Source organism: Tupaia chinensis, unplaced genomic scaffold (genome assembly GCF_000334495.1).
Source record: "Tupaia chinensis unplaced genomic scaffold, TupChi_1.0 Scaffold139757_1, whole genome shotgun sequence".
In the NCBI taxonomy this organism is placed as follows: Eukaryota; Metazoa; Chordata; class Mammalia; order Scandentia; family Tupaiidae; genus Tupaia; species Tupaia belangeri.
The window spans coordinates 3,228,786-3,240,832 of NW_006199637.1; the positions used below are offsets into that span (position 1 = coordinate 3,228,786).

The 12,047-nt window shown below is 41.9% G+C and overlaps 1 protein-coding gene across 1 annotated transcript in view; it reads left to right on the plus strand.

The window, feature by feature from the left end:
* The window catches only part of HADHA (hydroxyacyl-CoA dehydrogenase trifunctional multienzyme complex subunit alpha), a gene marked incomplete in the record, with an annotated part of 49,093 nt that overhangs the window by 1,048 nt on the left and 35,998 nt on the right, over positions 1–12,047 (plus strand). Inside the window, 2 exon segments of the mRNA XM_006162229.3 lie at positions 7,654–7,724; positions 10,400–10,533. Of these exon segments, the coding sequence (XP_006162291.2) occupies positions 7,654–7,724; positions 10,400–10,533 (205 nt within the window).

The following is a 12,047-nucleotide window of genomic DNA, read 5'->3' on the forward strand; positions in this document are numbered from 1 at the left end:
CCCCGGCCTCCAGGACCCTCCGCTCCCGAGGTGAGGCCTGGCTGAGGGCTCCCGGCTCGCCGGCCAGAACTCCTGCGGCATCTGGGGACGCTCCGGAGCCGCACCCCCACTCGGTGCCCCCTGCCCAGCCCCGCCCCGCCCGGGACCCCGTCCTCGGGAGGAATGTAACCCTGGAACCCTGTTTCCTGCGACTGAACTGCCACTCCCCGTCTCACCACTCCGACTCCTTAACTCGAATGCTTCCGAGTCCTTTCAACCCGGACTGGCACTTTGCAGGACTCGCCCTTCTGGGCTCACGCTCCTTTTAACTTAAGGAAAATGTCTGTGCTAGACCAGAGGTTCCAGGAGGACCAGGTCTCGGTCTCACTCATCGTTTTGGCTCCTCAGCCCCTTGCCCGCAACGAGAGCTGTGTTAAAGGCTTAACCGGCCTCGCGGTCTATTGCCACTCCCTCTCCTTCAAAACCATTTTTGTACTTAGTAACCACATTTCTGTAGGAGACCAACGGTTGCGCCTGAGTAATCCCAATGTGATGTACAGTATACTGAATTTCAATGGGAAGTTCTACACTTTCCTTGGAGACAGATTTTTGAAATATGCAAAATTTGTATTCAAAATTATAAAATGTTAGATCAGTTTAAGAACTGTTTCTAAATCTAGTTTGCGATGGTTCTCCTTCAGCTTGTATTAGCTACACTTTTTCTCTTCAAACTGGTGTATGAAAAGATTAAAGTGTTAGTTGTATTGTGGAAAATCTAGTATTTTTCATCCCAAATCTGTAAGGTCAGATGTGACTTTTTATTGCATGCTGTCCTTCATGCCAGTTAGTGAATGGGAAGTTTTTACTCATAATTTAACTGGTTATGTGAATTCCCTCTCATTCCTCCTCCTGAACCACTGAGGTAGTTTGCCTTTTTAAGACAGGTGGCTGAAATCTCTCTTTGCTGTAAGAGATGAATTGAATGAACCTTTCTTTATTTTCTTCCTTCAGTCACTAGTTTTAGCCTCCACAGCATATGTGCACGTAGTAGAACCACAGCACGGAAAACTGAAATGCTGTGAAGATTAGGGAAAAAGTTTAGGAAAAAGGAATGGCCCATTGTCTTACTACTCACATGCATACGGTTAGTGTTTGTGTTAACAGTTGTTGGGTTTTTTTTTCCTATTTCTTCACATTTACGATTTAACAGTTTTGAATATCAAATGCCTGTTTTTGAACTTGCCCCTGTATTGGTGTTAACGTATTTCTTATGGATTGGCAGTTCGTGTGATGCTGAACTGGTAGTCAGGTCACGTGGTTTCAAGTCACTAACCAGCTCTGTGACTTCGGACAAATACCTTAATCCAAGTGGGCTTTATTTTCTCTTCTGTAAAGTGAATGATTGGGACAGCATTTTCTCTGGTATGAGAAGTAGCATGACAGCCATTAAAAGCATGAAATTTGGAGTCTGACATTTTCAATTTGGAGTTCTAGATTTGAATCTGTGTCTGTCCTTTACCCTTTGGTGACCTTGGACAGTTCATTTCTGTGTTCTGTGTCTGTTCTGTTTCTCTCTTTTTTTATGCCAGAGAGCAAATGTGCATGACCTGTGGGCGGGGCACTGTCCACCCCGGCGTCCTGGTCACTTCACAGTGCTTATTTCTGTCTGTTCATTCCCCCTCATGGTCGCCAGTAGGCCTGATGTGCTTTTCAAGCCTCTGGGCAGGGATTCACACCCTGATCAGCCTTGTGATATGGGGTCCAGATCCCTCCCTGCAGTGGTATGGGGACTGCCCTGTTTCTCATTTGCAAAATGAGGAGTTTAGATACCACTTAGGTCAAAATGAGTTATTTTAGCTAGAAAGCTGTTTTTTATGGAGCAAGTGCTCAGTAAATGTTAGCTGTTAACTCTTTCCAACCCTAAATAAATACAATGAAGTTATCTGAGAATCTTTTAAAATTATTTTTATATTTTACAAGCATGATAAAAAGCCACCAGGTTAATTTTTCTGTATAGACAATACATACAGACACATTACTATATATTTTGTATTGTTTTTGCTAATAAGGAAACATGACCCATAATAATGGGTATGACCCTTATAATAGTGATTTATACAGTTTTAAAAATGACTAGAAAGGGAATTTTAAATGACCAGTTAGTCTCAATACCCTGAAAGTCCATGTCAAGGCATTGCCAGACTTAATGACATTGACATTTACTGGTTGATGATTAAGTTCTCTCGAAACTGACTTGTGTCCATTCCTGCGCTACAAGTACTATCATTCTGAATATGACTACTAAATGAAAATTACAACTTGATTGAAATATCTTGTCTAATTCCCACTCCTATTCTAAACCTAAATTCCTAATTATAGAAGTGGTAAAATTATTTCACAATTATTTCACGTGAGAGGCAAATACTTTAGGGGTTTTTTGTTTGTTTTAAATTTTTGCTATAGGGAGTATGTATTCACCATAGAGAGAAAGAGAGCACCCCAGGAGTGATGGTCACTCTACAGCCCCTTCTCCTGCATTCCCTACCCCTTCAGGATTCTGGGTACACAAGAGTCTCAAACCCCTGTGTCTGAGACTCGGCCCTGTGGGATCCAACCACCTTAACCACCATACCACCCACTGGCCCAGGAGGTGGTATCTTTTATTATAAATTTTACTTTTCACTTCCTAAATTCTACCCTTACCCAGGGTTGAATTATGACAAAAGTTGTTGATTGTTAAAAACCAAAGTAACATTTCTAAGAAAGTCTAAAATCTTATCAGCACAATCCCAGTCTACCAACTGTAGATTTACCAGGTCTTACAGACAGTTTCCTGAGTTACTTTACAAAGACGATTAAAAAGTGGGACAAAGGTCTCTCTCTCTCTCTATCTCTCTCTCTTTCTGGCACAGTAGATGTAGGCTAAAGTTCACCCAGCTGCTGCAGAGGAAGCTGTGCTGTTGAGCAGAGTAGGGCTGGATTCCAGTAGCAGAGCTATTTGGAACTCCACCTCAGTTCAAATACCTGTGGTTTGGAATCCTTTACAAGTATGTTAGTTCTGTTGGTTTAGAAGAGGTTTTATATGTGTGTAGTAAAGGCAGGTTAGTGGGCAGAGTTAAAATGCTTTAAACTATAAACAATGGGCACCAACCTGTGACCTCAAATATTCGATCTTTAAAATTGCAACCCGTATGTGTGTTTGTTTCGGTGTTTGACGTCTCACATACTTATTTAGGTATTTTTGTATCTCATATTTTGTCTGTTTACCTCATTCCTCCCAACCTGCATCCCCAATAAATCCGTTCCTGCTGTAATCCTTATTATCCTGTTCTAGCTGGAACTACCTATGTCCTGACTCCATTCCCCCTGGCATTTCTACTTTACAGGCAAACTCTTTTTTCATGCCTGGTCATTTTTCATTTATCTTCATGGCTTAGAAACAGATTCTCCTCCAATATCATATGTCTCAGTGCCCTGGAATATGAGCTTCACCAAGACAGGGATTTTTGTGTTTTGTTCACTCCAAGTGGTTAGATGTATTACAAGTGCCTAGAGAACTGCATGGCATGTGATGTAGTAGGTTACAATAAAGTTTTGTTGTTGTTGAATACATGACTATGAAATGATATTAGAAGAGATTATGGGAAAAACACCTGCTTAGAGAAGAAGACAGTTAGTAATAAAAATTAAAATGCAGACAGGAAGGGCCAGCAGGTGGTATGGTGACTAAGGAGGCTGGATCCCACATGGCTGACTTAATCAGTTCAAGGCCTGGATCCAGTGGCTTGAAAATTTTACCAGGCACAATCCCAAGAGGAGAATGGAGAAGGGATTGGAGCGTGGCCATTCTCCCATGGAGTGATTTCTCACTTTCCCTCTCTGCCTCTCTTTTCTGTCTCTCTCCAGCAAGTATACTCACCCTTTAGCAAAAAAAGCATTAAAAAAACAAATCTAGAGGCCAGCAGTTGACGTAATGGCTATGTCACTGGACTCCCATGTAGTCGACCATGGTTTGATTCCCATACCCAGTGGCTTAAACTCACACGGGGCACGTGTGCGTGTGTGCCCAAGATCCCAAGAGGAGAATGGAGGAGAAGGGATTGGGGTGGGGCCATTTCCCAGGGATGATTTCTCACTTTCTGTCTCTCTCTGTCTTTCTGGCAAACGCACATGCCTTAAAGCAAAAACCTCTCAAAAAACAAAATTAAATAAATCTAAAAAGTGCTCTGACCATTAAAAAAAAAAATGCAGGCAGAAAAGGGAAAGATTATTGTGAATAGAATTTGAAGACAAAGTTTTGTGGAAAATATTGGAACTGTGATCCATAGTTACAGAAGAGCAGAAAATGGAGATGAGGGACCAGCAGGTGGAGTGGTGGTTAAGTGCTGGACACTCCCACATGGCCAACTGTGGTTCGAGTCTTGGACCTGGTGGCTTGCTTTCTCACTTTCCAAAACTTTCTCTCTCTGTGTCTCTCTCTGGTCAAATTAAAGTAAACAAATGAACACATGAATTTAAATGAATAAATAATTTTTTAGAAAAAGAAAATGCAGATGACATAGGAGTCAAATGGTAGAGGAGCAAAGGGCGGCCTTTCATCAGATCAGTAGAGGAGCAGGGACTGAAGCGGTGGCTGGCTTCTCCCATCCTTGAACACCGAGATTCACTACCTTATTTGTGATCACAGAGCTAGTGAATAAACCTGACGGCAGAACCGAGTCCTTTGTCTTTGCACTGAGAGGGCTGACTCGATTGCTTACAGAAGAAGTGCAGACAGAACCTAGAACTCCCTCCATTCAGGTTCTGGGTCCATCCACACACTTGTCTTTTCCTTGTTTGTAATACACTGCCTTGCCTTTCAGACCAATAGAAGGCTGCAGTTCTTTGTATCTTCTCCCTTCCCTTGAAGACCTGCAGGATAGAACGAAGAAGGAAGCAAGAGCTTGGCTACCTATTTATGGTCCTTCCCACCGTCATTAGGTTCTCCAAATCAGTTATTCCCAAATAACCTTTTCATTTTGTTTTTGCTGTCAACTTGAGAATCACTTTGTTTTATTTATTTTTTTAATTACTAGAGGGTATGTGTGCTTGCCAGAGAGAAAAAGCATGCTCACACCGCAATTCTTTGCTCCCCCTCTCGTCAAGATTTAGAGCACACATATATGCTTGCCGTGGGCATTTTTCAAGCCACTGGGATTGTGATTTGAATCTGCCATGTGGAATCCAGCTCCCACAGCACAGCATTAACCACTGCACTAAGAAGCCAGCTCCAAAGTCATCTTTTTAAAAATACAGATTCTGATGCCAGCCTCCCTCTCAAATTCTGCTTCTGTGGTTCCAGGAATTTGTGAGCATAATTGAACCTGCCCATTTGATTCTAAATGCCTGCCATGGTTCTAGAATCACGTCCCAGTATTCGTATGAGAATCCCAGTCTAGCTGGATATATTGGGTAGTCTCTTGGGTTCCTCTTTGTCCATAAGTTATTGCTCCCAGCTCTGGAAGGGTCTTTGCCTCTTGGCCAAATGTAGGCCATCCTCAACTTGGAATTGAGTCGTAGGGTCTGTTTCTAAATCATATACAAAGTCTTTTTAATAGAGTTAGTTAAAATTGTATTTAGGATATCCATCATAACAGTGACAAATGGTTTTAAAAGTTTTTTATTTTTTTATTTTTATTTATTTATTTTTTTGCCACAGGGTACATATGCTCCTGGAGAGACAGAGACAGAGAGAGGGAAAGCAAGAAATCACCCCTAGGGGTGACGGCCAGACTGAAATCCCTTTTCATCCATTCTCCTCTCGATATTTTGGGCACACGTGCTCATGTGTCTGGTGTGATTCCCAAGCTGCTGGGCCCAGGACTCAAACTGCAAATTTGGCCCTGTGGGGCCCAGCACCTTAACCATCATGCTACCTGCTGGCTCTGTTTTTATTTTTGAATCAAAGCAAGAGGAAACGTTTCCCAAGATAACTGGGCAAGATTCGAAAGATGTGGGCAGGAAGAAGGGGTTAAAGAGGTACATATAAGAAATGATTTGAGGTGAACCATGAATGCAAGACAAAGGAAGGAAAAGGATTTTTTTTTAAGATTGGAAGTTGTAATTAAGGGCTGCTCTCTGGACTGCCTCCACAACTGTTTGGCTACCTAGAGCAAGATGTTATGAGAGCACAGCCGGATGAGCTTTCAAGGTTAGAAAAGAGGTAGAGTAATGCACCAAACACAGTTGGAATGTTTGCCTGGAATTCCCTTGTTCTTTATGTTCTAGAATATCGAGAGTCCAGATCGAAAGACTGTTAAAGGATCGTGTGTCATCATCACCATCCTGACGCTAGAGAGCCTAAACTAGCAAAGAGGGAGGCCAGCCGTCTTTGTTATCCAAGGAGTAACTTTTAGTGGAGTGCAATAGAGACTTCCAGTTAGAAATATTTAAAGTAACAAAATGTGAAATGGGATGTTTCATTTATAGTAGTCATTGTTGCCTCTTGGTTTTACTTTTGAAAACATTGGTAAGTTCCTCTCTCCAGAAAACATGTGAGAGGACATGGCTGGAAAACATCGTTGGGCTATATTTAGACTACATTTGGAACTGACATTATGGACTCCTCTAGGTCAGTTATTGCCTAGTGTGTTTCTTACTGCTGTAACAAATTAACACAAAGTCATTGTCCAAAACAATAAACATTTATTATCTTACAGTTATTGAGGTCAGAAGTCCAAAATGGTCTCACTGAGCTAAAAGCGAAGTGCTGGCAGGGCTGCCTTTATTCTGCTGCTCCGGAGGCAAACCTATGACCTTAGCTTTTCTAGCTCCTCAAGGCTGCCTGCTTTCTTTGACTCATTGCCCACTCCTCCTCTGTCCGAGTCAGCTGTGTGGGGCCAAGTTATTCTCACACCATCTCTCCAGTTTTTGCCTCCTCCTTACCTTTCGTGATCACACTGGGCCCACCTGGATAATCCATGATAATCCCCCTATATTAAGGTCAGCTGATTAGTAGCCTTAATTCCATTTGTAACTTTAATCCTTTGCCATGTAACCCAACATTCACAGGTTCTAGGGGCATGGGCATCTTTGGGGGCCATTCTTTTATGAACCACTTCATCTATTATTCATACAATCGTATGACCTGATTTTTTTTTTTTTAATTGCCAGGGGGGATTCACTTGTCAGAGAGGAAGAAGGGAAAGAAAGTATCTAATGTGGCGTGGTCATGCCACGATTCCTTCTTTTCCATTTTTCCACCCTATCAGATTTTGGATGTGCATGTACACATGCACAGCGTACTTATCCAGCCACTGGGGCTGGGATTCAAACCACAGTCGGCCATATGGGATCCAGCTCCCTTAACCACCAGGCTACAGGGCTGGCCCTATACCAGATAATTGAAACAAAAAAGGATATAGCAGTAGTCACAGTAATGACCTAGGAAACATCTGATTTGGGGGGCTTTGTTGTAAATTCCAGCCTTGTTATATATAACAGGCGCTACAGAAATTTTGTTTTACAAAGTAGCTAATTTGACATACTTTCTTTTACAGGTTATACATGCCGCAACTTTTCAGGCTCTTCTGCTGAACTAAGTAAGTTTAACTTCATGTTGACATGCTTACATGGATTTTTAGATGTGTGTTACAACAAATATGTTTACAAATAAATTTTCCTTCTCTTTTTTAGCCAGAACCCATATCAGCTATGGAGTCAAAGGGGATGTGGCAGTTATTCGAATTAATTCACCCAATTCAAAGGTACTTAATTGAGCTTGCTAAAGTTTATTTTTACTAATGACATTTATGAATCCAGCCCTGAATGAGAAAGGGAAAAGCAGTCTATCAGTTGGGCAGTAATCTTATCATATAAAATTGTAATTTTGACAGTTAAATTAAGTAAAGTTTGAAAAATTGCCCATGAGGGCAATTCTCTGAAGCAGAGGTACTTGTATAATAATTGCTTCTGTTGACTTTAGGTGTCAGATATACCTCAAAGATTAGTAAAATAAGCCTCTGTTACAGGGTGGGATGAGGAGCTGACTTGTCAGGTGAGAAACGAAGTGCAAGTTTTGTTAATAGGAATCAAAATTTTCCTAACTGTTAAATACAAGGTCATTAAATCCACTTTCTTCATCACCTGACATATATCCTTACTCAGTAAATCAGTTGGGTTAAATATGTATAGTTGTCTCTTTTTCTTATTTTTTTTTTTTTTGAGAGGTTTTTTTCGCTGTAGGGCACGTGCGCTCACCAGACAGACAGAGACAGAGAGACAGAAAGCGAGAAATCACTCCCCGGGGGGATGGCCACGCCGCAATCCATTCTCCTCTCGGGATCTTGTGCACGCACACACACGCGCCCGGCGTGAGTTTTAAGCCTCCGGGTCTGGGACGCGAATTGCAGTCGACTACGTGGGAGTCCAGGGACATAGCCATTATACTAACTGCTGGTCCCCAATATGGATAGTTGTCTCTTAAGCTTCCCTGAGGATCTGAATGACTCAGTGTAATTCGCATATGCATCATGGAGTCAGGTTCTGTTCGGATTGGAACTTCATTTGCTTTTGGCAACATCAACACAGCATTAAAGCAGGCGTTTGCTAAGATCTTTATTGTAGGAGCCCAAACTTTTCCCCCATCAAAAATTGATGTCATATAGGGGACCAGCAGTTAGCGTAATGGCTATGTCGCTGGACTCCCACGTAGTCGACTGCGGTTCGCGTCTCGGACCCGGTGGCTTAAATCTCACGCCGGGCACGTGTGCGTGCGTGCCCAAGATTCCGAGAGGAGAATGGAGGAGAAGGGATTGCGGCATGACCATCCCCCCTGGGGGGTGATTTCTCGCTTTCTGTCTCTATGTCTCTGTCTGTCTGGCGAGCGCACGCGCCCTATAGCGAAAACCTCTCCAAAAAAAAAAAAAAAAGAAACCAGGAAAAAAAAAAAATGATGTCATATAAAATAATGAAAACAAATAGATAAAGTTCGTGTGAAAGTTTTATACTTAAAAACTTCTGTTGGGCCAGCCCCAGAGCACAGTGGTTAAGTGCTGCACAGAGAAAACCGTATCCCACATGGCCATCCAGAGTTCGAGTCCTGCCTCTGGAGGCCTGAAAAACATGCCAGTCCTGCTCCCAGAATCTTGCAAGAATTGGAGAGAAAAGGGTTGCAGCCTGACCAGGCCCCAGTAGGGATGCACTCCCCCCTCTTCCTTTCCTTCCCCTCTTTTTTCTTCTCTCTCTCTTTCATACACACACACAAATACACCCTCTGACATTAAAAAAAAAAAAAAATTATTGTGGCCAGGGGCCTAGAAAAGCTAGGAGGACCTATGTAACGTGGTTGACAACTGTCACAATGAAAGGAAGATGAAAGGAAGAGTCATTCTCTTCACTAGAGTAAATGTTAGCACCCACTAACCAATGATTTCAGGTTAAGATATTTTTTTCAGAATTTTAAAATAGTTTATTATTATTATTTTTTAAAGTTCGCTATAGAACATGTAGGCTCACCAGAGAGAAGCAAAGAGAATGAGAGAGAGAGGAAGCAGCCCGCCAGGACTGAGTCTTAAACCACAGTTAGCCGTGTGGGAGTCCAGTGCCTTAACCACCACTCCACTTGTTGGCCCCCAGAATTTTTTAAGTTGAGCATATTTCTTAGACACACACACACAAAAATCATACATTCCTATGGTAGAAACTTTTTTTTTTTTGGAGAGGTTTTTGCTATAGGGCGCGTGCGCTCGCCAGACAGACAGAGAGAGACATAGAAACAGAAAGCAAGAAATCACCCCCCAGGGAGGATGGTCACGCTGCAATCCCTTGTCCTCCATTCTCCTCTTGGGATCTTGGGCACGCACGCACACGCACCCGGCGTGAGTTTTAAGCCACTGGGTCTGGGACGCAAACCACAGTCGACTACATGGGAGTCCAACGACATAGCCATTACGCTAACTGCTGGTCCCTCCTATGGTAGAAAATTTTAAAAGTATAAAAAAATTATAAAGGAGAAAATAATCATTTATAATCCAAACCCAACGCTATCCACATTTAATCCAGTTTCTATAAATAATATTTACACAGTTAAAATTATACTATGTATCTGATTTTTAGGTCCTTTTTTCCTTAAATTACTAGTGTGTGAATTTTTTCCATGCCAACAAAAAAATATTCATGGGAATATGGCCCCAAGTTCCTCCTCCAAGTAGACTACATTGAAAGGGTGGGGCGGCCGCAGGTGGCCCAAGCTGCCTGAACAGAAAGCTTCCGGGTGTGTGTGCGTATGTTTGGGCGGGGGAGGGTTCTGCCTCGTTCTTGCTTCTAGTATATTTCTGCTGGATAAACACATTTTCCATTATCAAAACAGCGTTCGACGACGATGTGTACATCTGGTACTTCAACTTTAAACCCTTACGTTTATATTATTTCCCTTTGGCAGGTAAATACACTGAATAAAGAGCTACATTCAGAGTTCACAGAAGTAATGAATGAAATCTGGACCAACGATCAAGTCAGAAGTGCCGTCCTGATCTCCTCGAAGCCAGGCTGCTTTATTGCAGGTGCAGATATCAAGTAAGTTGGAGGAAACTGGAAGTCACCTTTTATTTTGGTTGAGAGTGTTTCTTATGCCTAATAATTTCCTTTGAAATGAAGGTAGACATAAATTCTCTCAAAGTTTTTTTGTCATTTGTTTTTATGAGTATAATAAAGTTGATAAAGGGCCAACAGGTGGCATGGAGGTTTAGATGTCTGGATCCCACAGAGCTGACTCCGCAGTTCAAGTCCCAGCCTTGGCTGTTTGAATATCACACCAGGTACATGTGCCTGGGTGCCAAAAAAAATCTCAGGAGGAGAATGGAGTGGAAGGGATTGCAGCATGGCCATCGCCCCCGCCCCCCGGGGGATGGTTCTCACTTTTCATCTCCGTCTCTCTTTTTCCTGTGAGCACACATACCCTATAACAAAAAAATAAATAAATACAAATAAAGTTGATGAAATAGAGGAACTGGCTGCTTAAACCATTTAAGGCCAAATGTAAAATTTTCTTACAGAGGTTAAAAGCGATTTTTGAATAGAGTAAACTATACTGTAAAATTAAACTAGCAATCAGCTACTATTTTGTATACATCAGATGAGCAAACATTTAAAAGTTTGAAAAATACTACGTGTTAGCAAGGAGTTAGGAAATGAAAAAGTTATATATTGCAATGGGAATGGCAATTGGTAGCCTCTTTGAAGTGCAGTTTAGCAGCACTTAGTGAAAATGAAAATACGCATGTATAATCTAGTGATACATCCAATTTTTGTATTTTAAACAATTATTTTACTTTTTTTTTTTTTTTTTAATTTTTGCTATAGGGTATGTGTGCTTACCGGAGAGAGACAGGGAGGGGAAGAGAGATAGAAAGTGAGAAAATAAGCCACCAGATTCAGGACTCGAACCACAGTCAGATATGTGGAAGTCCAGCACCTTAACCACCGCACCACCTGCTGGCCCCAGTACATCCACTCTAGGCATATGCACTAGACAAATTGTACCCTTTGTTCATAAAGACCAGTGTACAAGGATGTTCAGACTTGTATTTAAAATAATAAAAAAGTTGGAAACAAACTAAAAGTCAGGGAAATGGCTAAGTAAAATGTGGACTATGCACGTGATAAAGTATTTCAAAACAGAAGGAATTAACTAGAGCCACAACATAATATTTGAGCTCAAAAACATTAAGTTAAAAAAGCAAGTTGCCGGGACCAGCAGGTGGTGTGGTGGTTAAGGTGCTGGACACTCCCACATGGCCAACCATGATTCCCAAACCTAGTAGCTTGTTTCTCACTTTCCTTCTCTTTCTCTCTGTGTCTGTCTCTGGTCAAATTAAAATAAATAAATGAATAAATAAAAATAAATATTTCTTAAAAAAATAAAAGGCAGGACCAGCATTTAGCGTAATGGCTATGTCGCTGGACTCCTATGTAGTCAGCCGTGGTTCGTGTCCTGGACCCAGTGGCTTAAAACTTACGCCGGGCGCGTGTGCATGCGTGCCCAAGATCCCAAGAGGGGAAATGAGGAGGAGGGATTGGGGCGTGGCGAC